Raw genomic sequence first — 27736 nt, 5'->3', positions numbered from 1 at the left:
ATTAATGTACTAAATTAAGAATACAAAGAGTAAATGTAGACGATTTTGTCAGCATGCGGAATGAATATTTTTATTTATAACCAGTTTATAAAAATAAAATACAAAATAATTTGAAAACAAACAAAACCACTGTACAAGGCATTGATATGATACAGATGAAAAATAAACATAAATAATTACAGTTATGTACACTGTAGTTCCTCAGCTTGTTACATTCCTACCTTATAGCTGTACAGTTACATTTTATCATTGTAACATTGTAACATGACTCAAAACAATACTACCATTATAGGAAATTAATCAAATTAATACAGGTCTAACTAATACAGGCAGTAGGTATACTGATGGATCATTAGTAAATATTACATTAAAAGATACAATTGTTATCAATAGAATAATACAAGAGGTATTTTCTCCCAAAATGGGCCTGGAACGTGGACCATTATTATGGTCTCCAGTGAAGATGTGTAGGAAGCAGACTACACTGTGGCTATAGACCTGCCGTTTAGAGCACAAATAGCCAAAGTGCTCAGAATCATACCAATTGTGAATGGGACTGAATGGAATTTGGTTAAAAACACGCAATGGAAATTGACCACCAGGCTTTCAGATTTCAAAAATACATTTTTCAGTGGGTATTCATTTTCTCAGTGACACACACATACAGTACACTCCTTTCTTTTCATTAAGAGACTACAGCTACAAAATCTAAGGCTGCTAAGATCACAATTCGAGAGAAAAATCAGAGGAAATGTAACCTTTATAAATACAAAAAATTCTAAAACGGGATGTCATTGTAACTCCCAACTATTACATAGATGGTGGGATACTTTTATGACCTGAATGAAACACATAATCGAGTTTCTGTTTAATTAATAACAATAATCAAGTTGTTATGTAAAAGTATGCAAGTGACTGACAACACAGTCCAGAAATATTTAATAGATAAAATATCATATGCTGTAAATTCCCCTTTTCAGACATTTCCTTTCCTTTTAGCACTGTGTTGTACTATGATTACTCTTATTTAGTTATTCATAAATATAAAACACATTCCAATTCACAACTCTATCAAACTGTGTCCATGTTGACGTTGGACTACAGGTGACAGAAAACTACCAGTACTTCACTCCTTTCTGTCACCATCTCCGAAAACCTGGAATTGTTGGTATAGTTGCAGAGAACAACCATGTCACAGTGCTCATTGAAGTAGTACATTTCACTCCAAATTTCCAGGAAAAGTTCTTTGAACACAGTAACCAAAAGATCAAAGAAGCATTTTCATCTCACTGGGACTATATGTTAACTGTTTTACAGAGGCGATGCCATTCTCTGTAAATGTGTCACTACACCGTTTAATGCCGAGTAAAGCAGCAAACTGCATAATGGACTACAAAACCCAATATCCACTACAGTACACAAATCCTCAGGGCAAACTGCAGTCCTCAAAAACCACAGAGGTCTGCTGGTTTTGAGTCACCTCTTGAAGTCTTAAAGTCCAGCTCATTCCAATAGATATAATACAATCTAACTTCTAAGTTACAAAGAATTATATTCAGTTCATGTAAGTTTCACACAGTATTGGATTAATGCTAATAAAATGATCATTCTTGCGTTGTATTTTTAAGGTATGAAGGTATCCCAAATGTTTACCATACATGAATTCGGTTAGTGCAAAATCTATCGCCGTTTTAAGCAGAGTACAAGCCCTGGAGTTTTGCTTTGATGCACACCACAGGAAAACCTGAAAGGGACACAGCTACAACTGGGGAAAAGTGCGGAGTGAGATGTACAGCGAGAAAGTGGAGGAAAAGTAGTGGGAGATACTAATCAATCACGTGATTGGAAGAACTGACCAATCAGAAACTAAAAGTAACTATGTTACTTAAAATAACAGTGTCTACATATATATGAATGCTTTCCTAACTTACACTCAAAATGGATGAAGCATATGAAGACTGGCATGTTGTATTATTTTTCTTTATGTGTAGAGCATGCAAAGAGTAGGAGTAACTAGCAGAATATATATTACAGTATCTTACATGTACAGGGTACAGGTTTATGAGTAGGTGGACATTTCTCTGAAAACTATCATTTTGCTAATGAATTGTCTCGATGTGACTAAAATAAGAAAATTAAAAAGGAAGAAAAAGCAAAAACGCCTCTTTATAGTGCAAGTACAACAGAATCACATCTGAGCAGGTAAGAGGCCCATAACACTCAAATGCTGCACCATTCGCAATGCAAACCAAACTGCAGCTCTCTTAAAGGAAGCAGATTTCCACCCTGTTTTAACTTAATATTTATCCGAAAATCAATAATAAGGCCTTCAAAATTCTGGTTTTAGCCTTTCCTTGAAACACATGGCATGTTGTACTATCAGTCTTTACAAAAATTCTACTTTGAAAATTAGTGTTTTCCATTTGAGCTCCACCTCATTATAAACGTGATGTTTCTTAAGTAAACTCTTACAGTAGCTTCTTAATGGCTTCAAGTGTAAATTACACATTTACAGTAAAAGATAAAAAAGCAGTAATTCCAAAAGGAAGTCAGTATTCAAATGTCTTCCGGTCTTTTTAAATTAGGGACAAAGAGAACCAAAAAAACTTTAGCTCTGGAAAGAAAAACAGCTACAAACAAATAGTTTTACTCTGTGTCGACAGTGATCATTTTAATTGAAAGCAATACAACAAGTCTGAGACTGCAGCCATCCTTCCATTTTCTGAAACCGCTTAATCCCAACTGGGGTCGCGGGGGGGACCAGAACCTATCCTGGGAACAATGGGCGCAGGCGGGACCCAACCCTGGGCAGGCGCCAGCACAAGGCGGATCTGAGACTCCAAATAATTTGGATTCCACTTTTCCCCTGTCCTAGACAGAAGTCACACATGTAAATAAAATTCTGCATAAAATATTGTAAGAGACTTTTATTTTGATACCTATGAATCATTACATGGAATACATTGTGTCTAATATCTAAGGCCTCTAAACCGCACAGCACTCAGAGTGAAGCCCCATTATTTCTTACATGGGAGCAGCATGGAGCCCAGTTCTGTCCTAGTGGGCAAAATAAGCCCTAACTACCTTCAGCCTCTTTGCACAGGTCCTCAGAACATAAAGGTGATGTCCAATGTCCAAATGCCTACATAAGCAAGGAGCAGGGATCTACAAACAAGGTGTTTAAGGTGGATTTCTGCCCCCGGTCACTCATGCCCATGCACTCACTGCCTGACAACACATTAGCAGACTAACTGAATGTGATGAACGCTACCAGTACAGCATGCAGTCAGTAAATACCTAAATGTTTTTATACATTTGACAATGCATTATACATACAGTTCAATAAATACATATTCACTTGCATCCTACGGTAGAACTGAGGTCTGAGCTAAATCAGATTTCTATGCCTATATATGCATCTATATTAAGTGAGTATGGTAGTATACCATATGAGTATGGTAGTATATCATGTGAGTATGGTAGCGACCCCAGACGCCCTGCCCATGCTCAGGCCCTATTAGGGGGAACTTCACTCTGAGTCACTTTGGAGAGGCTGCCCAATACTTAACGCCCAAATTGCTTCAGAGCCTGTCTGTCCCTGCTATCTCAAACAGGTATGTCACTTACAAAATAGTGTATGCATAATAAATAAAATGTGGATCAAGAAGCCAGGATATACAGCTTTGTTTGCAAACAGAAAAACTTTTGGTAACACTTTACTTAAAGCAGTCATCATAATGCATTATAAATACTTAAATAATGCATTATAATGCATTCATACCACCTTCGTAATGCATTATAATGGTTAGCATAAGGCATTATAATGCATTATGAAGATATAGTGAATTATACATTCCTCGGACAGGAGAACCATTATGAATCAGCTGGGCCAGTCAGGTGAGGAAGATGAGAGCTTCATAGAGCATACAATAAACATGGCTATAATATGTTATGCCTTTTTATAAATAGTTATAGCCATGTGTATAATACTTTATGAATGCATTATAATGCGTTACGAAGGTATCTAAAATGCATTATAAATGAGTGCTTTAAGTAAAGTGTTACCAAGCTTTCACTCAAGCAAGGTTTTAAATAAGAGCATGTAGGAGATGAAGGAATCCCAGAAAACAAAGGAATGCCAAAGGAGACATCAGCAGAACAGGAAGAGCAGAAAGAGATGCAGTCATTATTTGTGATGTAAGGAGAAAGGTGAGAAAACCTCTAAAATGTTCTGATAACATCCATCAAGACTGGCTTCAATAAAAGCCATGGTCCCCCCCCCCCCAACACAGACATCAGCATTATTGTTCCCATCCTCCGCTTCGACGGCACTGCGGTGGGGGCACTATCTGCTGAGCTTGCTGGGGCACTTGCCCTCACGGCTGCAGCTCTTGCCCCGGGGGCTGTAGCAGGACCCTGAGCGCGCCTGCCGGCCACAGCAGCCCTCCTGAGGGTAGGCCCGGCGCAGCGGCGGCGACCCCGAGAAGCTGGGCGGCGAACGGCTTCGGCTCAAGCAGCCGCCGGGCCCGCCTCCCATCCCGCCCCCCCGCAGCTCGTGTCGGGAGGGGGAGGAGCTGGAGGAGCGCTGGAGGGAGAAGGAGCCGCGCGGGGAGGCACTGGCGCTGCGCTGGGGAGCGCACGGCCCACTGTAGGGGCCCCGGAAGCCACCGTGCAGTGACGAGCGGCCGTAGTAGGATCCTCGCACTGGAGAACCATTATGCATCAGCTGGGCCAGACAGGTGAGGAGATCAGAATCACTGGTGCTACCGGCACGGATGCGGTACCGCCGTAGCCTGGAGGAGAGACGGCAGAAAGAGGGAAGCGAAATGCTGATTACAGTACCTGTGGCCAAGGGTGCTGCGAGACATTCTGGGTCCTATGAAAGCGTATCAAATTGGACCCCCAACTTAAGAGCAATCTGATTATGTTCCAAAACATCTAGGACCCGTGTAACTCAGGGGGGCTCGGAACTGTCCTAACTTCCACCCCCGCTATGGCGCTCCAGCTTCTGGCCGGAGCAGAGTTATACACACACTGAGACACAATAACAAAAGGGGACGTTGTTTCCCTCATTTAAAAGCACGACCTATGCAACTTATGACTGATCGATCGTTTTGAGACGGCAAACCCGAGCCCGTCACTGCAGCGCGTCTGGCAGGGCGAGTGCTGTCCAGCCTCACTGTATGACAAATCCTGCCCTAACTGCTGGCAGCAACCAACTAAGAAAATGGCAACAAAAAGTTTAAAAAACACCAAACAATATAACCCAAAGACAATGCAGAGTATAATTTTATTACTTATAATTTTTGCGTATTTAATAAAGGGCCGACTTGTGTCCTGTCGGTCGGAACCGATCGAGGTCGTAAGTCGACGACGGCGTGTAAAACTTAGCTAAAACTAGCTCTCAGAGCATAAGATAAGTGGCCATAATCCAAAACTCCTAACATCAGGGGTCTTGCTGCAAGCAGAACAGGCAGTTGAACACGACCCCTGATCCACTGGCATTGTGGAGGAAGTGAAATGGCCACCAGTTTTCTTGGAAGAGGCCTCAGCAGTAAAGCCCCAGAGAAGACAGTGCCGGCTTTGCCTAACACGGATGAAGTGAGACGAGGGGTATTTTTAATAATAATACCACGGGAAAATAGTGGTAAAATGGACCAGGAACAAAACTGACTTAAGTCAGTTTAGCACTTGCATGTTCCTATATTCCAACACCAGCACAAATCACCATCAAACTAACCCACCATGTGAGGGACGAGGAGGAGCACTGAGCAGAGCTTAAATTACTTTATGTTCTGCTCTAAGTGAGCAGAAAATTAGAGATTTCTTGGTGCAAACTGCCATCTATAAATATATTCAAATTAAAATGAAATCTACAGAGAAATTAAGAGTGATGAAATTATATACTAAAAAAAACCCAAAATATTAAAATTGCCGCACAGACACTAGCTATCATATTTATCAGTATCGTGGCACAGTGGCTTAACGTGACCTCACACCGCGTAGAACAGTGTGATAATGGGTGATCTAATCATCCCTCTCTCTGACTGACACAATCAGCTGCCACCGTCATTTCACTCATGTCATGTGACAGTGTCTGGCTACTTGCAGTACATTTGCAGAGTAAGTGCGAGGAGCAGACTCACCTGCCATCGACAACAGACCGGCTGGGGGGCTTCCCTGGGGGGGGGCGGGGGAAGAACTGGGCAGAAAAACGCTCCGGCACCGGCAGGGGGGCCACGGGCCGCGGGATCTTGCTTTTGCGGGACAGCGGACTGGATGAGGAGGAGAGAGAAGGGGCGTCGTCCCCCTGGCGGTCAGAGCGAGACCCCAGGTAAGACTCGTCATCTTGGGAACGGTCAGACGTGGAGGACAGCGGGTCCCGTGGCAGCGTGGCCACAGGGGGGCGCTTGTCGGAGGAAAGGGATGGAGAGGGTGAAGGTGAGGAAGGCGTAGTGCCGTGGTGGTGGGCCTTCTTCTGTAGGAGCTTCTCCTTGGCAGAGCCAGGGGGGGGGGAGTCCAGCAGGCTGCCCGGCTCCAGGATGGGAATGCGACTCAGCCGCCGGGCGGGGTCTCTGCGTGCCATCAGCGGCGGGGGCGACAGGTTCTGCCCGGTGTTCTCCACTCCGCCTCGATCCACCTCCTCCAGCGTTTGTGGATTGGGCTCCGTGGAGCGGTCAGGATACCCAGAGTCACTCTCAGGGTCCTTCAGCTCCGGCGCCACTGGGGGCGACAGATGGCCGTTGGCAAAGATGGGGCTGCGTGGCGACTGCGGAGACCGGGGAGATCGGGAGGAGCGGGGAGAACGGGGGGAGCGGGGGGAGGAGGCCAGGCTCAGCACAGGGCTGCCCGCCTTCTGGAAGGCGTCTCCATTCAAGAGCTTGTCCCCAAGGGGGTCGCTGGGGCTCCCAGGCTGGGTGGGTGGGCGCTCTTGGGGGGAGTGCAGGTCAGCTGTGCTGTCTAGGGGCTGGAGGTCAGTGTGTCGTTTTTCCAGCAGGAGGCACTGTGGCACACTGTCAGAGGCAGACTGGGAGGACAGCACAGAGGGACGCGGCACCGTCAGCTGTAGGAGGAGGAGGAAGGAGAACGAAAAGCAGGCATAGCCACTCCGGTAAGGGGTTTGAGAAATAAAGCGCTCCTCAGCGCTCCTGGACCTTTGGACCACTGAAGCACACGGAGAAGACCAAGCAGAAGACACTCAAATGATGAGACACAGCATTCGCAGGAGAAACCATAAAATACAACCAAACAAGTCACACAGCTCGCTCGCATTATGAAATCACCTTTAACGCCATTTACAAAACCACAGCAAAGAATACGAAATGATCACATACAGACCCATGACTAGCAACAGACAGAATTAGTAACTAATGACCAAACGAACTCCCAATAAATATGAAATGTACAGCAAAGATGAAAGGACAGACCAATGAGAGAATCGGATCTCAAGCAGGCAGAAAACCACACCAAAGAAGAAGAGGAGTATAGAAACAGGAGGGAAACCAGAGGGGCAATCAATACATGAGAGGAGTCACCATGATTTCCATAACCACGACCGCACACATTATACACAGCCATGTGTGTGGGGGCCCTGTGCACCGATCCTACACAAGCCTGAGGGAGAAACACCATTAACATGGCAGCATGCTCAGCATGTCAAAGAGGGTCGCATGTTTCCTGCAGCCGTTCAAAAGCACAGTGAAATGGGGGGGGTGAGAAAACAGGAGGGGAGGGTGGTGGAGGAGGTGGTGTTCACCTGCTGCAGCTGAGCCCGAGTGATGCGAATGACAGAGGGGAGCTTGGCGCTGGCCACGGCCGCAGGTAAGGCGGGCAGCCTCCTACGGCCGGGGGGGGAACGCTGCTGCTCGGCTGATTGGCTGCGCCGCAGGCTGCCGGCACGCTGGTGCAGAGGGTCCGACAGGGTGGTCAGGAGGGTGTGTGGGCTGGGGGAGCGGAGGAACAGGGGGCTGGAGGTCCGGGCGACCAGCTCCTCGGGGAGGGACCGGGGAGAGGTGGGGAGCTGTGGCGGGCGGGGGTGGGGGGGGTTTGGGGAAAAGCGGTGGGAAGATAGCAGCAGACATTTAGGCTCTTAATGGGATGACTGGAAGGGGGCGTACCGCGGGAAAGTAGCTGTGTGCAGGAGGTGGTCCACAACGCTAAACTGGCCCCCTCCCCCCAAATTAGGCAAAAGCTAAAATTTCCTAACAACATAATCATAAATCCCCCACCCTGCTAGATTTTATGCCCAAGCTCTAGGAGGCGTTACTCTTCTGAGACCAGATAGCGATGCACCGGCATCTGGATCCGTCGTATTTTCAGCAGGAGCTGAGTGACATTAATATTCAGGTGGATCTGCATCAAGTGCATGTCCCTGAGAAGGATGGAGTCACCTTTCATCTCCCTCATCGCGCCCTCAAGGAACAGGACGGAATGTTTTAGCTGATGGAGAGAGTAACTCAGAGCTCAGGGCTGGTCTGTACTGACTTACTGAAGGCCTACAGCGTCCCAAATTTAGCTAGGACTGTATCTACAAGCATCTGACATGTCTAATATCTTTTTAATCTGTTTTCGCTTAATGTAGAATTAATGTGTGGTCTCACCTCTGCAATATCACGTAAACTAGCATATAAAATCTTATTGCTTATAACTGTTAATATACTGGTGCATAGAAGCATATTGCAGGAGGTTTCAGAGACGCGGAAAGATCATCCTCGACAGAGTCGACACAGCTAGATACGCAGACTGAGGAAGGCTTTGATTTTGAGAATGTCACGATAAAAGCAAGGCGATGGTTTGTTGAAAAGCAAATGCTCAAGCAATGTTAAATAAAGAGATTTAGCAGACCCATCAGCAATATAAGCTGAATTAAAGGCATTTTTCATACAGTCTAGAGTATGCAGCTGTCATTGCTGTTTAAACAGATATGAATCAGTGAAGCCTATCTGCTTTTAATAATGTTAACAAGTCATAATACTATTATACTTTAGTGTTAATATTAACACTATTCAGTTGATATGCTTTATATAAATAAATATGCAATATGTAAACAAGATCAGAAAACGTAAATATGGAGAATAACCTTTTGAAGCATATAATGTGTTCTTTTTCGGGCATCTGATGATTGGATTTGATAAGGGGTTGGTAAGGAGTCCTAAGAGCATGAAAAATGTCTTTTAAAATCAGCGATAAAAGAAAAAGCAGAGAAATCGCAGCAACAAAGTATGAAGTAATAAAGCATATAGCTTAAAACGTTCAAAAAAACACTCAGTTCAGGGAATCGGTGGCAGCAAAATCCAACAATAGTAACATTCCACCACCGCTGAGTTTGGTCACATACTGTACTTAAATACCACAGATGCCCCAGATTTATGAAAAATCCACCCGAGGGCCCAAGAACCCAACCTAACTGAATATTCTGGAACTAGAGACCTTGGCTAGCAAAGACGCCACGTTTTCTAGCACTGAAACCTTCACTGACACTCTCAATTCAAAGGCTGCCCAAATAATACAGATGTCAATAAATATCTACTGTACCCAGATATCCCCATAACACCTAAAGATATTATGATTTTAACAAGCAGTACTGACCAGACCTGTATTAATGTTCTGTACTCGCTATACCACTTGGAATGTATAAGCAACTACATATTGCTCTGCTCAAAGGCTTAGAGAAGCATGTACGTAACCAGAATCCACTCCATTGTGAACTTTACAGATCTCGCCGCAGAACTCAAACCAGGCCCACTAAATCTCGTGGCTCCGGTCATAGATCTGGCCCTTACCTGGGTGAGGATGCCCTCAGCCATGGCCTCCGCTGGGCTAGTGGGGGTCACAGCAGGCAGGTTCCCAGGGTGCATCATGCTCAGGTCCAGCCTCTCCACTTTGGCTCCGCCTCTAGAGGTGGTTATGGGTACTGGGGCAGAGCCATTGCTACCCCTACCCCCACTAGATGTGTCTTTGCCTGGTTGTAATATTTCTGGCTCCTCCTCTGAGGGGCTGCTGGAGACCCTGATGCCGTTGGGGTGGCCGGTCCCGCTGGACCCAAAATCCTGGAGGTCCCGTCCGCGCTCGATCACCACCCACTCCCGGGAATCCACATCCTGCTGGCCCGAGCTCAGATTCACAGCCACAAAGCCACTGCTAGCCGCTCCCTCTCCTTGCTCCAGTGAGCCCAGAGAGCCAGGCTTGGGGGAGCCCCCCCCTGACACGAACTCCTCGTCGTAATGCCACACGTGTTCCCCGCGCGTGCCGGGAACAGTCAGACCCAACCCAGCCTGACTGTCTCTATCCTGCGGCTTCCCTAAACTGGCCGGGTGACAGAAGCAGAGGGAGAAGGTGGAACGTAAAGCAAGCGTCGGAGTTAACATACAGAAAAGCTGCTTTTTTAAGTAGCAGTCAAAGGCTCTGATCAGGTGAAATTCAACTTTTCCAAACGTTCCCAAAAATAATGCAAAAATAATGAAGAACATGGTGATACAGCTTGTTGAGACTAAATGGCCTTCTGTTGAGTAACTTCTACCATAAAGAGTTGTTTTTTGACATTAATAATAGATCTCACATTAATAAATCAGGGCTAAGATACTTAATATTTATGAATTACATTACTATATTCAGATCATCCTAAGGGTGCATTTCCTAGAAGCATTTAGATTCAAAATAAAGATGGTTTTTGTAATTATTGACAACTTATTAAACATAGCAGGTTTTTCTGAACCCACTCGAGCATTTTAAGAGCAGTGCATAATGTTCTGGGCTAGGAATGCAGGCTTTTAATATTAGGGTAGAGTGAAGTTCGAGACCTAAGGCCTTCTTATTGTAACCTCTGAAATTATTTAGGAATAATTCATAGTGGAATTAAAGACTAATGTGGATAACTGTGAGCTAAATCTGCTAAGGGACAAAGCAAGGAAAAAAGCAGCAACAAAACAGACATGATTAATACTCAATGCCTAAGCCATAACGGATTGGGGTGCTGACTGGGACTGACCATGTCTCCAGGAAGCGATCGGTGCTGGGTTTGGGTTCCAGAGTCAGCATCCGCTCCAGCTCGAAGCTGTGGATGTTACGCAGTTTCCTAAGCAGTGGCGCGTCCAGATCCGACGGCACCACCTCAGACCTCACCCGCACGGGAGAACCCAGGCTGGGCCCGGCATACGGGCTCTGGTTGCCTTGGTTCTGGCTATGCTCTTCTTCCGTCGCTGCCTGGGGGAGAAAAGCAAAGGAGGTGGTCAGAGGTGAAGTCAGTGGTTCTCAGACTTTGTCTGTCTACCAGGTTCCCCGTTGCAGGTTTCATCTTGTTTTTATTTGTTGATGAAAGTATCAGTACATTTTGCCATAATATAATTGTATATTATCTCATTTCTGTCGTTGAAAAATCTTTTGTCAATGAATTTTCGTCATAGTTTTTGTCAGTGAAATGAATGATGATTCAGCTGTCGGGATGAGCCCCCGCCGTGGTAATTTCACGGCCCCCAGTCTGGAAACCTCTGGGTTAAACAACGCCTGTGATGGGAAGGAGACAGCATGTTCCAAACAGAAAGCTTTTGCTATTTATGCTATTCATATTTACATTTTACCATGTCATGTCCCAAAGTGACAAGGGAAGGTCGTTGACGCAAAAGTCAATGTTGAGTTATTGTATTTCTCTTGGTCACGGATGCAAGCGGGTTGTACCTTCCAGACGATGGGGCGGATCCGGTTGCGGTTACGGTCCCGTTCCTCCCATACGTCGGCCTCCTGGGGGCACAGGGGCAGGCCCACCTGCTTGTCAGGGAGACAGTTGTTGTCCCCATCGCTCAGCTGCTCATCTTGCAGAACCTCATCTGTGTTCTCCCTCTGCAGGTCTCCTGGGACTAAGGATGCATTTGCCATCCTGCACAGGGACAAAACATCACCATTACTGTAGGGTCAAAATTTTGCTGGTCACATAATGGTTTGGGGCTCAGTCTTGCTTCTAATTCGTGGTTGCACTTTTGTAGAGAAGCTAATCTGATGTGGAATAATTGCTTCTGTAAAGTCTGGTGCCCTTTAATCTCTCACATAAAGTATCCATTGGGTCTAACAGACAACATAGGTATAGTTCATTTATGATAATTTGCATGCTGGTACCATCATGGAGATTATTTCTAATAGGGTGATAAATTATATTTTATTTTCAGTTTTGAAAACTATGCCCAACGATGTGATTTGTTGAGAAATGTAAATCTCGGCATATTTAACAATCTTCTGATAAGCTTAGCAGAGCAGGAGGAAACCCCAAGGCTGTTGGGGACTGGGGTGCTGATGACGTCATACCCCATGTGCGCTGGCGTGAGCCGGGTGTGGTGCTGCGGTGTGGTTGCCGTGGTGTTGATGGTCAAGGTCCCATCCGACGTGCTCCTCTCCCAGTCATATGGGTCGTTCTCTACCACATTGTAGGTCTTCATGCTGTTCTCAAACACTGACATCAATAGCTGCAACAAACCAGTTACAATCAGTTAAGAGTGTCCCAGACCTGTTCACAAATACAGCACTAACAGACATTAGTGGCGCAGATGTGGCGGTTTGCGTCGGAAAAATTATTATGGGATATAAGCATCAACTAAACCTTTTACCTGATAGTCAGGTTTAGTAAAGTAGTCTAGGCTACAGATATGGTCCAGGAATACACTGAACTCCAAAGGCAGATGTTTCAGCATGAGCCGATGGTCGTAGGTCTCTTTCAGCTTGCCAACTTGCTCCTGCGGGAGTAACAGAATCAGGGATTCGCACCCACACACGCACACGGATCACCTTAATTAACGTCTCCAGACAGCCATCATCACAGGAGTGTCCTCAGAACTTACTTTGTCCTTGATCTTCCTCCAAGGCAGCTGGCCGACTATGAACTCTACTAACATGTAGAAGAGGGACCAGAGATCGTCATGCCGACCCATTTCCTGGAGAGATAAAGCCCCACCGCCAGGAACATGTCAGCACAGGGCAGGTGAAAATAGCTGAAGAATAGTTTGAGAAGTAGCAGCGTGGAAGCAGGAGCGTGGAAGCAGCAGCGTGGAAGCAGGAGTGTGGGAGAGGGATGAGTGCATGAGCGTGGGAGAGGGATGAGTGCATGAGCGTGGGAGAGGGATGAGTGCCTGAGCGTGGGAGAGGGATGAGTGCCTGAGCGTGGGAGAGGGATGAGTGCCTGAGCGTGGGAGAGGGATGAGTGCATGAGCGTGGGAGAGGGATGAGTGCCTGAGCGTGGGAGAGGGATGAGTGCATGAGCGTGGGAGAGGGATGAGTGCATGAGCGTGGGAGAGGGATGAGTGCATGAGCGTGGGAGAGGGATGAGTGCATGAGCGTGGGAGAGGGATGAGTGCATGAGCGTGGGAGAGGGATGAGTGCATGAGCGTGGGAGAGGGATGAGTGCCTGAGCGTGGGAGAGGGATGAGTGCATGAGCGTGGGAGAGGGATGAGTGCATGAGCGTGGGAGAGGGATGAGTGCATGAGCGTGGGAGAGGGATGAGTGCATGAGCGTACCCTGTTCTGGTGAGCGTTGACGGATGCATAGCGCACAGTCCCCCTGAACCCGGCCACAGGGCGAGGCTACAAGGGAACAAAATACAGACCAGATCAGCAAGGAAGATAATTACAATTACAATTACAATTACAATTATCTAAACATGCAACTGAAAGTAGGGTCAGGCAATTCCTGGAGCATTTGATGGGTTAGGGTCTTGCTAAACAGCCCAACTGCGAATTTGAATTGGTGACTGGCCCAGTGCCCTAACCCGCTGTCCAGTAACAGCTCTACACACGCGACACAAACCATCTATATCGGTTTATCCCAACCCGGTCCTTGGGGACCCCAGACGGTCCACGTTTTTGCTCCGCCCCACCTCCCAGCCAGACAATCCACATTTTTGCTCCCTCTCAGTCCCTGGTAAGAAGCAAGACGTGGACTGTCTGGGGATCTCGGGGGACCGATTTGAGAAACACTGATCTACGACCACGAAGAAAAACAGGAGTGGAAGCTGGGACACTGACCGGCCGAACTTCTTGACAAGAGTTGGTGAACTGACGTGCCAGGCCAAAGTCCAGCATATAGCAGGTCCGGCACGTGCTGGGGAACCGGCCCATGGCAAAGTTGGACTAGGGGAAGAAGAAGACCAACAGATGAATGCACCAGAGCCATGATCCTGCATATCCACCTCGTGCGTCTGCATCACACCCCGTCTCTCACCGGTTTGATGTCTCTGTGCAGAAAGCCCACCGAGTGGATACTCTCGATGGCCTCCAGGATCTGCCGGCCCAGCCGCAGCGTGGTGCTCACCGTGAAGGTGCCACGGGCCATGCTCCGCCGTAGGTCCGCCAGGTTCCGACCCTATGGACGGACGGCAGCTCACTTAGACTGGAGACTCAGCCACACAAGGGGGGGCCCACATGGGGGTACCGAGGGACGGAGCCGGGCCAGCGAGCCATACCTGCAGCTCCATCACCACGTAGTTGAAGCGGTCGTTGCGGCCACAGCCCACGAAGCGGCACACGTGGTCCTTTCCTGGGGAAGGGGAAACGGGGCATCCATTGTCAACAAATGTACTTCTTTCAGAGGCCATAGCATGCTTCCCCCCCCATCACCCCTCCCCCATTCGGCCTGGACCCCCCCTGCTTGTCGCCCAGCAGATTTACAGGCCGTATTTAAAGCTCCTCAGGGACCCAGAGGGCAGCCAGCCAGTCTCCACGCCAATCCCTATGGAGACCACGGAAGGGCCCCTCTCACTCACTCTGCCCTCATAATTCTCGGTTGCCAATAGAATGTAAAGCGAGAAGCATAAATAAAAAAACCATACACTATAAAATGAACTATAAAACATTTATATAAAATAAAACCAATAAGCTATAAAATGGGAAATGAAGCAGAAAGGGAGGTAAGGAGCTCATCATACCACAATAACAAGGAGAGGGTGAAAGATGTGCAAACGCAGACAACATGGCCTTAAATCAGGCCTGAAATCAGGCCCTAAATCAGGCCTGAAATCAGGCCCTAAATCAGGCATATTCAAATGAGAAACTGAAGGGGTAGCAGGGAGTTTTCTCCAAGGTCCAATCTGGCTGATGCTACAAGCCCACAGAGTGAGATTGTAGAAAATATATGGGACGTGTACAGAAGTCTGTCATACATTACTCCATCTTAGGTGGTCTGGCTATTCAGCTCAGGCAAACAAATTACACCCTGCTTAATTCCCCCCTTGAGTCCAGCGACTGAGCACTGTGAGGCTTCCCACGCCAGCACACAACAATAACTACTCAGCTCTAATAAGGCAGATATTTTAAACAGAGATCTATGGCCCCCGCATCCACGTTATGCCATTTCCTGTGGATGATGTCATCTAGTGTGCCTAGTAATCTGGACATTCAAACCATTAAGGCATGTAAGCAATCAAAAAAAATATTTTACTTCCTAAATTATAAAAACTGCTGGATAAATTAGTATATATACACATGCCTTTATCTGCTTAGCCTTGTTACCTTTCGTAAGGGCCAACTTTGCATAGATCTTATTGATCACAAAACAAGGAATTTCTCTCTTAACCAGTGTTTCCCAACCCGGTATTCAGGGACCCCCAGACAGTCCATGTTTTTTGCTCCCTCCCAGCTCCCTGCCAGACTGCGAGTCCCAGAGGACAGGATTTAGAAATACTACCCTTAATCACATTTGTGCATCTGCTAGAAAACATTTTATATTGTAAGAATATTGTATATGGCTGTTTATGTGCTTTTCTCCTTAAACACTAAATACGGGGTAGAAGCCAGAACTTGCTGACTAAACAACGCATTTCAAAGGGTTTCACATAAAAACTATTTAAAGCATAGGATTATTGACAACCTCCACTTGGCAGCCAACTTATTAAGTACACAGGCTTGTTAACACAAGCAGCAGGCTTCTCCGTACAGAAAACGCACAGAGCGAGGCAAAAGGTTCAGTTACTGTTTGGCTAAGCGCTAGAAGAGCTCAGATGCTCGATCTAAGCGATATTCAATGTGGCGTGACTGTCGGTGGCAGATGCGGTGGTTCCATCCTGTCAAAAATAGCCACCTCTGTGGGATTCTTACACGCCGCCGTGTCTAGAGTTTACACAGAATGAAAACATCTCCTTGATAAGAGACATTAACGGAAAATGGTCCTACTTAGGTATACCCTACGAGATACCTTGGAATTCTGGGCACAAAATGTCACCTTTATTTTTGTGCAAATAAAAGTCCCATGAGCTATAATTTTCCATTTCATTTTACATATTCGAGGGCCCCTGTCATGTGCTAGATGAGTTGGACACCCCAACAACGTGGCCACAGAGTATGTGCAGGTTGACTGGCCTCCACTGAGCTTTTATACCAACAAGAAGTAGGTTACTGCCATGGAAGCCACATCCTCTGACGAAGGGGACGACGTGAAGGAGACAGGCTGCTTCAGCCGAATCCTCCTGCCACACAGAGCCAGGGTTAGTCCAGGACAGGGACTCTCAACTTTCAGCCCGCTGCCTTCAGGACCACCGCCCCTATTAGCCAGCAAACCCGAGCCCAGCGTATTGATTTTTCCACAGCCAGTTAGGGAGCAGAAGGGGGAGGGGAGATGGGGGGAGTGAGCAAAGGCAAAAAAAGAAAAGAAAAACGATTCCCCCACTGGAAATCTCCTAATGGGTTTTGCTGAGTCTCTGCCCAGAACAGGAGATCAGGAAGGAGCATTTCAGCAGCTCCATGTCCCTCCTTGGCTTCATGTTTACTGGCCTCTCCATCCCGCCTGGCTCCATTTTAACATGAGAGCTTTGCCCGTCACAGAAGCTGCAAGTCTCTGAGAATCCATGCACTGTTTTAGTGTAGGGTACTTCAGTTCTTTACATTTTAAAATCTGATGGAATATTCACATCAAATAGTGGTATATTCTATAATTACTAAATTACTGAAACCCACAAACTTTGTAATGGATTAAGGGGTTGGAAGATAAACAAAAATCATTTAACTGTTACGTCAATGCAATTTGTTTTATAATAGGTTGTTTGCTTATTCATTCTGTACTTTCCCCATTTTCTAATAGCTTTTCCTTAAAGGTATCGACCATAAGCTGCATGGTGGTTCAGTGAGAAACACGGCCACCTGACACCTGCAGGGTTATGAGTTCACATCCCAACAGTGATGGACACTTCAAGTCCAGAAAGTAAAAATCCAGATCAAGATTTTGATCCAACTAATCACTTGAGTACTCTGTGACTCCTTAATTCCCACTGGTTGGTTGAAACAAAATCTTGGTCTGTATTTTTACTTTCTGGGAAAAATAGCTAGATGACAATGTCCACCACTACGTCCCAGTTTGCATGTTCTGTCATACTTTACTGGGTACTCCACTTGTCCTGCGATCCAAAAACATGCAGTCTCTGCTTTGTGCCCTGCAATGGACTGGCATTCTGTCCAGGGTGTCTCTGCTTTGTGCCCTGCAATGGACTGGCATTCTGTCCAGGGTGTACCCCAGCCCTGTGCTGCCAGTGACTTCCCTACAACCCAGCTGGATAAGTGGTTAGAAGATTGATGGATCAGTGTTTACTATGTCATAAAACAAAGTGTTATTGTAGGTATTTATTGCGCTACTCCAGAGCAGAACAATCAGCGAATGATCGTGACCGAGCCCGGGAATCACCTTGCAGTTTCTTCAGCACAGCCACCTCCATCTTCAGAACCTGCTTGGGCTGCTGGGCGGACTCAACCTTCAGCGCCACGTTGACCCGCGTCAGCAAGTCCAGGGCCTCGTAGATCTCCCCAAAGCCACCGCCCCCAATTTTCTTCAGCTGAAAAGAAAAGAGCAGGTTTGGGACCTGTCTACACCTGTACAGTCATGGCATTTAGATTTCGAATAATTCTTCACGGAACTGTTCCACTGCCAGAAAAAAAACAAACAAAATAAAAATCAATTATTATGTTTGTTATAAGAAACACTCACTCCTCGACCAGTTTTGCTCCAGAGAAGCAGCGTTTTATCTAATATTAACAATAGCTGGAGTTGCACAATATGTTTCCCCATGGGAGAGGAACACAGCGACCTCACACGGCACTTTGTCAGCAGTGAAAGAGGCGGGGTTGGGGATTACCGCAAATAGCGTGCTGCAATCTAAATCAAGAGCCCGCAGAGGCATGCTTAATGCCGCGGAGACGGCCGCTGCAATGTCACCCTCGGCACTGTAGTGGAACAGCTCCGTGACACAGTTCAGTCAGAGGCAAGATTTTTTTACTCACAGCACAATGCAAACACAGCCTCTGTGGATGCTGCCTTTGTCCTAAAGAGCCCCTATTAAGCTGGTTTTAGATACTATTCTATACAAGACAATTGTCAATAAAGATCGTATCCGGATGTAATACAAAATGCAATTGTGCAATTACATGAAACCTACCCAAGCATCTTGATTATATTAAAATCCCAAACACCACTGAAACCAGTTTTTTTAATGCTGAACATTAAATTACTGAACAGTAATTCATGCAATACATGATACCAACTCAATACCTCTCTTCAGGAGCATGGCTGATGGGCATGGCACTAGAAATGATTTATCTGTTAACATTTCTGCAAATGTCATTAGAAATAAGTCACAAGAAAGACAAAGTCAAAGTATCTTTTTTTTTGTCAGCTTCAGATATTTCATGCGTCATACACTGACGTGAAATACTGTTCTCATTGGTCATAGTGCAAGTGAGAATTACTGAATAAAATATAAATAATGAGACATACGAACATAAGATAAACATGACACTAAGACATGGATATTAAGGCAGATAAAGAGGGACAGTTAGCCACCCGATTGATGGGCAAAGACAGCGTGGGAGCAGAGAGTGCAGTGAAGAGCATGAAAGGACGGGAGAGCCGACTGAAGACGGGGAAACGCTCCGCAAAGGGTTACGGAGGAGGGACAGACGGGACGCAGGTTCCAGGAACTTACCACTTTCCATCGCTCCTTGACGACTATAGCCACAGTGAGAATATCAGCCTGCTCCACCCCTCCATTCATCCTGCCACCCCGGAGTCCACTGAGTGCTTCCTCTAGGATGTCCAAAGCAGGGTAGGGCCAGGCATGAAGGCCCTTTTATAGACACTTCCAAAGACAAAGAGACAGAGAGAGATATGGAACTGTATAAAGCGCCAAACACTGAACTACTACGTACTCCATATTTTCTTTCATAATTACCGACCTAGAGCAACATACAGGAAGCATTTGACCAGCTACAAACCCATCTATGCCAATAACTAGGCACGGGCCCATCCACATTTTTTTCAGTTCTGATCCGATTCCAATACAAGCTTTTTTTACTTTAATGCCACTTTTTCAGTGCTGCTACGATCCCTGATACCTGAAGAGAGGTGTCGGCTGATGAGTACCAGAGCTCAATTTAAAAAAAAAAAAAAAAAAAAAAAACTAGTAAATACAAATGAAAAATGCATCCCTAAAAAGCTTTAATTAAGCTAAGAGAAACATAGATAACGTACTGTTCCAACTCATTTATACGTCTTGTTTTAAGCGCTTCTGAGGCATTTGCAGTTCAGTTTGAATATCTTCCAAGTGAGTATAAAGAGCAAGTGGCGAATGCTTAAAATGCCCCACAATGTTTCTCCGACTGGCACCAGAATCACTTACACTTCGCTGCGATAGCAGCTGCAGAGATTGCGCAAAACAGCCCAAGCTAGCGACTCCCAAGTCATCCATTGCTGTTTTCATATTGCTTGCATTGTCTTGCACATTTGCGTGCGCTATGATTAGTGGGATTTCCCACTAAACATTACTTCCACCTCTAAAAACTTTGTTTTTGCAAAGATTGCAAATCAATGTGCTACTAGTTATTGTTAAAAGCATAAAAATCTCCTTTTTGTTTTATTATAGCACAATATTACTGAGGGATAGTTCAAATATCGCAATGTGATACTGTGATGTTGTATTGTGCAGCCCCACTAAATGATGAAAATAAATCATTGTTATTGAGTTTAACGGATTAAATGTTTATTGCTACCTGGACCAAAACAGACAGGCACCAGGCAAACCGCCGTGTGACCAAGTGTACTCATCTTGCTTTGCATATTTCTTGAAATAAGGTGGGTTATATATCATGGAAACTGGAATACTCCTAAACAGTGGCAATGAAGCTTGTATCACCTCTGGTCAATTTCCAGCCTCAAAACAGTAAAATATCAGATTATAATACAATCATGTACAGCAATGTCTGTCTCTCACATGTATAGTGCGGTATCTGTGAGACAGTCATGCATATTTGTATTTCAAGGACTACATAAGATACTGCAAGCATGTTAGGATCCAGCTATGGGTCACCTGAAAATATTCTCAGTTTCACCAGCCCACCTTTTCAGAAAGCTAACATTTTTTTTCAGAAAATATATTTGCATCCATCCATCCTCTAACAAGTAATAAATAGGGTCTCCATGAATCATAAATGAATAAATTTATCAAGTTCATTCAATCTGGCTAAAAAGATGAGAATGTGTCCAGTGTACTTTTAGCACAGAGAACAAAAAAATGTAATAAGTTGGCAAGGTCTTCATATATAATAGATTTTTGTTGCATTTATACACAGATTTTGCATCTTATGTGACCTATATCACAGGGCAAGATAATTTGATTTTCTGTGTGACGTGTAATCCATTTATCACCCTAGAATTTACAAAGCAATGCAATATAAACAACAGTAGAGTTACAGATGATATGAGCAACAGTTACCTGCCTTAAACAGCTGGAGAAAAAGGCACAGTCATCCTGATTCACACACTGTCATGGCAATTTGGAAGGATCAGGTCAAACAATTGGAATAAAACAACAACACCACCACCACCACCAGTTCAGCAACACCTGCTTTTGAAGCACCCGCACACATAAGTGTCAAAGCGTGGACAGATGGAACGGACTGCAGGACTGACGCAGAGCCTGTGAGATTCTAGCCTCAGCCCACTGCAGCTGCCGCACCTGTCGCGTCGTCTGGCCAAGCCGCTCTCCTTTCAGCTCTCCGCACTGCCAGGGAACACTAGAGCCCCGCGGGACACGGTGTCAAGGCATACCAGCCACACCCCAGGACATAACCTTGCTACAGCTTAGTAATGAAAGTCTATCCCCAGCAGGTCCCCATTCAGAAGAGACAAGCATATTCTGTTTGTTCAGATTCAACCAGCTAGTGTTACTTATTTTAAACAACAAAAGGTAAAAAAAAAAAAAGTCAATAGCTCATGAAAGCAATTCCACATAAACCAGTTAATTTATATAACTTGTTAAATTCATATGTAGGACTGCAACAACTAATTGATAATTATTATCGATAACGATAATAATCAGTAATAAAAATAGATGACGACAAATTGTCATCGATTGGTTATATTTTTGCAGTTTGCTGCGGAAATCGTGTGTAAGGAAATCACCACCTAGCAATGTTACTGCTGGTGTATTAAGCTTAGTTTATACTTTGCCATATGCAATTACGGTCCCACCCACGGTTGGGCTCATGGACTCTTGCATCCATACTACATTTATCCGTGGGCACACAGGGTCCATCTGAAGTTGTACAGCAGAGGGCAGATGTATTGCAACAAACAGTGCAGTAAAATCGAACAGTTTTAAAGTTGTTACTAAGTTACTAAATTTCGTACCTATGCACACCAGGGAAAAAGAACAAATAGAAACTGAAGACCCAGCTGAGTGGAAAGTCAGTAGAATTGTGCAGAAACTTGCCAAGGTAATAGTGATCCCATTAGGATGAGTAGGTAAATTATTTTCAAACAAATTATTAGCACCTTATTCTTAATACTACATCAGGCATTAGACTGCTTTCCCTGCTCTGCACACTTGCAGTAGTAAAATCTTTATATATAGTAATTGCTGCATAGCTAATCAGGGTTACAGTGATATAGAATTAATCCTACAATAGGTAGGCTAAAGGTGTACAGACCATTCATGGTTGCCAATACACTTCAATTGCATGTTTTTGAACTGTGAGGGGAAATAATAGTGAGTTGTTAGTAACCTATGAATACACTGAGAGCGCATGTTTACCGGTGGTGAGATTTCAGCCTACAACACAGGCAGCACGCAACAATACCCTCCGTACTGCTGCATAGGCACAAATCACCTAAAATCTCACGAGAAGGTTATACATAATGAAGAAATCAGACCATAATTTACATTCCCTCAAGAACTCAAACTGTTCCTCTGATAATATCAGCAGTGAAAACTGACAGCTTCAGTCCTTCAGTCCGTTCCACTCCTGTTATATTGCCATTCTTTGCACAGATGCACTGGTTTGGAATAGGTGTGCAGGGTAACAGGGATCTGCTCCTAAGTATGTCCTGTGTTGTTGTACAGCACTGACATCACTGCTGTCGTGTGTCATTACCCAGAAGTGAAGAGTTTTAAGGGGGCAGATATTCAATGCTATCGAAAAATCAGGTAGAATAATCAGGATTTTCCTTATCCCAATAAAATACAGAACTCCACGAGTAATCAGCAATACCGTCATCTTGTTTTATTTTCTTGTGAGATTCAATTTAGGTTACTTTACATTCTTAATATTGACTGGTCTAGTACAAGACCTCCATATTTGAATTTTTTTTTATTCATTTGTTTCCCGTTGGCACCAGAATGTTTCAGGAAGCATTACATCACACAGCATAGAAGGTCTTATACAACGTTAGTTGAAAATGTACCTCACAAGCACTATGAACATGACACACACACACACACACGCACAGGACAACGCTGCAGACTTCGCACAACTGCATCTACTTGAGGAATTTCTTTTTCCTCATATCCCATTGACATACTGTATCATGTATATTTGTCTCATACTTTATGTTTCTATGTTTACACTGCACTCTGTCTGTCTTTGATATTGTATCTCATGTTTGATACTTGTCAACTGTGCTCAGACAGAACATGCAGAGTAAGATTTTCACTTACTTATATGGGGTAACTGACTGTTTTACTGTACATATGACAAACTTCTTAAATAAAAGATTATTTTAATGGATCATATTTCTTAATGTATTCTTAATATATGAATGCATTTCTTAATGTATGTCTGATGATCTCACCAACATAAGGACACAAACACCAAGAATGGATTGGCTTTGCAAGATTGAAAGGGACTTCAGATTAGCACTATCAAACCATGACCAAACAATGACTCAACAGCCAAGTACAGAGAATTTTTGGGTGGGAGGGGAAGGAATGATTGAAAGACTGCCAAAGCATTTTGAGTCCATTAATCAGAATCCATATTCATGAATAATAATTTGTCCATGGCACGTTTTGTGCTCGCGATCTACACTTATGAATGTGTGTTGGAAAATGACAGTTTGTACTAAAATTTTAGTCTCTGGCTGCATGACGCTCATTTGTGTAAGATTTCTCAAGTAATCTTTTTACAGCACGAAACCTACAAGCACAAAAATATCAACTCAAAAATGTTCTACTTGTGAAATTTGTAGAAAGTTCAGCGCACAGGGATCCATGCACACATCTGGAAGACCACAGGTTCGAATCCTGTAGCATTTATCCCCAACTGCTTCATAAGCACAGCAGGCTAACTGAGCCAGCTCTCGCTTAACAGCTAGACTTAACAAATTTAGCACCTGAACATCTGTACTTATACGTAATTAATACTTAACATACTTAAACCTTTATGGTATATGTCAGCAGTCACTGTTATATTGCACTAAGATGAATCTAAAAAGTGCCAATAAGCAGCTGCTTATTATGCGAACCTTGTTCCTTCCCGTGTTACTCCATGCCATGTTTGTCCCCATAGGAACCTCCTCTGAAACACATCTCAGCTGCACACAAACGGACACTCCTTCTAAAGGAATACCTTTGCATTTTTAAAAATTCTCAAGAGGACTCTAGCCCATCCTGTAGGACAAAGCCGTCAGAGATTATTTAAAAATAACAATTTGTGACTACCAGTTAGCAGCATGACAAAACGCACTGATGTATGTGAGGTAAAGGTCATTCCGTAGTTTTGGGTTCCTCGCTGTGTAACTGAATCCAAATGAAAAAAGTTTACGCTGTATTAGCCAGGTAAAGAAAGAAATCAGCTGGAATTTATTAAGTCTGTGGTATAATTCAATCAGGTGCATTTGATTTCATATTGATCGATTTAGTATTCATCAAGACTCATTGCCCAATATGGTTAAATGAACTGGGATAATCCTGAAATGGATGTAAACAAACACTGGTGGCTGATTTAAACATGAAGCTAAAGAAGGGCTATTCGAGTACAACAACTACAGTATATGGCTGGTTATACAGTGTTACAAGTTTGCAGGTAGATTGTGGGAATTTTTCAGTGTCATATTGTCTGTAGTGTATGAAGCCAACAATCACTGCATATACAGTGCATCTCATCACTGAATAAGACACAATATTTTATTAGGAGACATGATTACCATAGCAGGACCCACTTTCTGTCTACATCTGGCATAAACAGAAAAATACAAAGCTATTTTCTCTCAGATAAAGATAAAAATATTAAGTTAGTAGCGTTTCTATTACTCATATCAATTATGAGAAACCATTAAAATGTTTTGAAAGTATCTGAAAGGATTTATTTACTTCCCATAACTTAATTACAAAAGAATACTAAGTAATATACTTCCGAGTACATCCTATTTATTGTTTACCTGACTTCCCGAAAGTGAGATGCAACTCGACTACACAAGGTACAGTAGTCACAGTGACAGTACTAAGAATTCACATCTGAGATCTGCAGCCATCGGCTTCACATTGCTGGTCTTAACGCATTAACTTAATAAATGTAACCAATGCTGTCTCCTCCCAGAGTACTACGGATGAGTAATGTTTACATTTTGTTCAGCAGGGCAGTGTTGCCACTGCTATTTTTAATCATACTTCTGTCACATAATCTGTATAGGATGAGGGGACATTAAACAATACTAACCACTTATCAACATAATACCCCCCCAAAATAACTCAAATGTAACCCTACCCAAGACGGAACCTTATTGGATCTTTTAGACAGTGTAAACACCAGTCGGTACAAAATATATTCCAACATACAATTTCCCAGTTTTGAATCAAGAATTATTCATGCTTTTGAGTTAGATGCTGTTCAATTATGACAAAATAAACATACAATTAAATACATTTTGATTATTCTAATTGCTTTAGAGTTACCCCACTATTCACAGGGAATAAAGCAGGTCCATAGGAACAAATACCCCTTTATGTAGCTGAATGTATTACGGATGTCAGCACCATGCTCAGGGTGTACCCTACCGTACCAGAAACACTTCCCAGGACTGATTCTGCAACCCTAACTAAATGAGTTAATATTGACAATGCATGAGCAGATCAACAGAAATATGTTTTAAGGATTTGTGGATTACAATGCACACACATTATAGAAGATGTGGATAGCATCATGCACAAAGTTTTCTGAAAATGCTCTAGTTAAATATCACACTTTTCTAATGATACTGATCAATTTCGCTGATCACAGAACCAATAAGCAAACACACAAACAAACACTATTAATTGTTAACCCCAAGCCAAACAATTCCAGAACCAACTTGTGATTGTTGTGGAAGCTGGTGGATGAACTTAAAATACACATATTCCAAGTCCAGCAGGGAATCATCTGGATTTAATTTCCGTTGATGTTCAATAAACAGTGATGGACACATTCACTGTCAATTATAGTCCGACTGTCTAATAAAATAGATACAAAACAAAATAATAATTGTAGAAATTATTCGCTCCTTTGGCTGGGAACGAAAATGACAAATGACATATATACATATTGTGATAAGCATATACATACTACATATATACACACACACACATATACACGCGCGCACGCACAATTATATATATATATATATATATATATATATATATATATATATATATATATATGCGCGCTTATATTTCTTGCCCCATTATTGGTTGGCACTTGCTCTCCCTATCGTCAGTAATTCCTCAATCCATTTACGCCTAAGATTAATATGAAATACCTGCCCATAAATAAATAGTAATTAAACAGCTTGCAGCCTTACGCCGCTGGCGTTTATCGTAACTGCTTCATTGAAAATCAGCCGCGCTCTGTTATTTGTATGTCAATGATTTGGTATTACAGTTACAAAACATGAGCCCAATATACTGCTCAGATAACAAAGCAATAGCATTTAATTCACCCGCAAATGTCACGCCGGTAATTAGCACACAGACGCCTCTTGAATGGGCCCGATACTACGCTTCTGGACGCTACACTTAAGGCTCGTGCTTTATTACTGGCCCGGGTTTCCACGTCCTCAGATTTACCGCCTGGGATCGCGTTTATAAGCACACTAGCTGCCCTAGGTTACGGCTTGCAAATCCTGGGGAAAAAAAGCCGCACTGAGACATGAAACTAGCTGCCTCCACATGACGACCTTGGCAGCGTCACGCTACCAAAATATGCCAGTTCGAAAATGCTGCTGGCCGTCGCCGGTTTCGCATGCGGAACCATGTTTGTTTCTTTGATGCTGTGCACTACCCTAATTGCGTAGTATCCCTACCTTAATATCGCCAATCCTTGATCCACAAGGAGCCGGGTGTGGTTAAAAGGAATCCCTTATGTGTATCTTAATTAAAGACCGAGGCGCCTTCTTTAATCCCATTATGAACATATACGGTCTCTACAAGGTGGCGGCTTCGCAGACGACGTCCAAATTGTTTACGCCGGCATTTGTCATAAAGCAAGAATATAAAAATGATTGGCTACAAAATCGTCCCTTTTCTCCTTCTGTCACCTCAGCATCTCTCGCCCGCTGCAGCTCTGTGACGTGACTGACTACTCGAGAGAGAGAGAGAGAGAGCCTGCACGCGCGCTCGTTCACAACGCTTCAGCCCCTCGCAACAGCACGCTCAGCGAACGCGCACTCCCATTCGCTAGTGCACATGTGTATCAACAACATGCCCGCGCCTTCGCGCGGCGTTCTCCGCGTAATGGTCAGTGGAGTGCGTTTCGGTGATTTCTCACACGCGTCGACGTACAAAGGATGGCAAATGAAAGCTGAGTTGTAATATGGCTATATTTGAGGCACGTAATAACCCTTTACTAGCAAAAGAATCCTAGAAATTATCTCACTTGAAGTATGTATAGTTGTACAGTATGAAATGGGCCTATTTTCTAGTGTGTATTTCTGATGATCGAAAACAGACAAAATAGACATATTTTCTTTAGGCTGATAGTATGCATTTTTAATTAGAATTACCTATTGCATTTATTGTTCATTTTAATTTTGAGTGTGACAAATGACGCAAACAGCCTCACAATTTTTAATTGCATATGTTATTTGCAAAGTGATATATTGATGTATATGCATTAATAACAGAATAAACTAACTCAGTCCAATGCTGCTCGGAGCTCCCTTCACCATGTGAGAAGTGGCATTGCAGACTTTACTCACATGTGGTCCCCCGTTGGTGGAATGAGCTGCCAAACCGAATCTGGTCCTCAGACTCCCTCTCCACCTTCAAGAAATGTTTCAAGCCTTATCTATTCCAGTAACACCTCTACTAGCTGGTTACTACCCCGTGTTCCCTCAGTGCTCTTAGTGATGCACTTTCTGCTAATGTAATAGTAGTCATCAGTTTCTTGTTTTGTTTGGATGATGTGTAACTCCTGCTCCAGTGCTGCTTACACTTCCACCTGGGCATACACTGGAAGCTCAGCCTAGCTGCAC

General features: G+C 44.1%; 1 protein-coding gene across 3 annotated transcripts; it reads right to left on the bottom strand.

Annotated features, from left to right (window-relative positions):
• Positions 1 to 43: 43 nt before the first annotated feature.
• Positions 44 to 26868, bottom strand: ttbk2a (tau tubulin kinase 2a). 3 transcript variants are annotated; one of them, XM_023827423.2, is made up of 16 exons: positions 26567 to 26868; positions 18942 to 19094; positions 17648 to 17795; positions 14442 to 14515; positions 14201 to 14341; positions 14005 to 14109; positions 13498 to 13563; positions 12825 to 12917; positions 12594 to 12719; positions 12295 to 12452; positions 11674 to 11872; positions 10988 to 11202; positions 9783 to 10305; positions 7757 to 8020; positions 6147 to 7063; positions 44 to 4793 (listed from the first exon to the last, which is right to left on the bottom strand). In XM_023827423.2, exons 2-16 carry the CDS (start codon positions 19008 to 19010, stop codon positions 4346 to 4348), a joined length of 3546 nt encoding a protein of 1181 aa, XP_023683191.2. In that variant the 5' UTR covers positions 19011 to 19094; positions 26567 to 26868; the 3' UTR covers positions 44 to 4345. The 3 variants fall into 3 exon arrangements, with proteins under 3 accessions (XP_023683191.2, XP_023683192.2, XP_023683193.2); XM_023827424.2 differs by lacking the exon at positions 26567 to 26868 and adding an exon at positions 20727 to 21039; XM_023827425.2 differs by lacking the exon at positions 7757 to 8020 and having other exon boundaries at positions 26567 to 26867.
• Positions 26869 to 27736: the final 868 nt, after the last annotated feature.

This window comes from Paramormyrops kingsleyae, chromosome 14 (assembly GCF_048594095.1).
Source record: "Paramormyrops kingsleyae isolate MSU_618 chromosome 14, PKINGS_0.4, whole genome shotgun sequence".
In the NCBI taxonomy this organism is placed as follows: Eukaryota; Metazoa; Chordata; class Actinopteri; order Osteoglossiformes; family Mormyridae; genus Paramormyrops; species Paramormyrops kingsleyae.
This window is presented reverse-complemented; position numbering and strand designations above follow the sequence as displayed.

Excerpts from the sequence above, each read along its gene's own strand:
- ttbk2a (XM_023827423.2), bottom strand. The coding sequence starts at position 19,010 with ATGAATGGAGGGGTGGAGCAGGCTGATATTCTCACTGTGGCTATAGTC. Across the intron at positions 17,796-18,941 it reads TCAAGGAGCGATGGAAAGTG|CTGAAGAAAATTGGGGGCGG; the intron begins GTAAGTTCCTGG and ends TTTTCTTTTCAG. Across the intron at positions 11,203-11,673 it reads TCCGCCCCATCGTCTGGAAG|GCAGCGACGGAAGAAGAGCA; the intron begins GTACAACCCGCT and ends TTTCTCCCCCAG.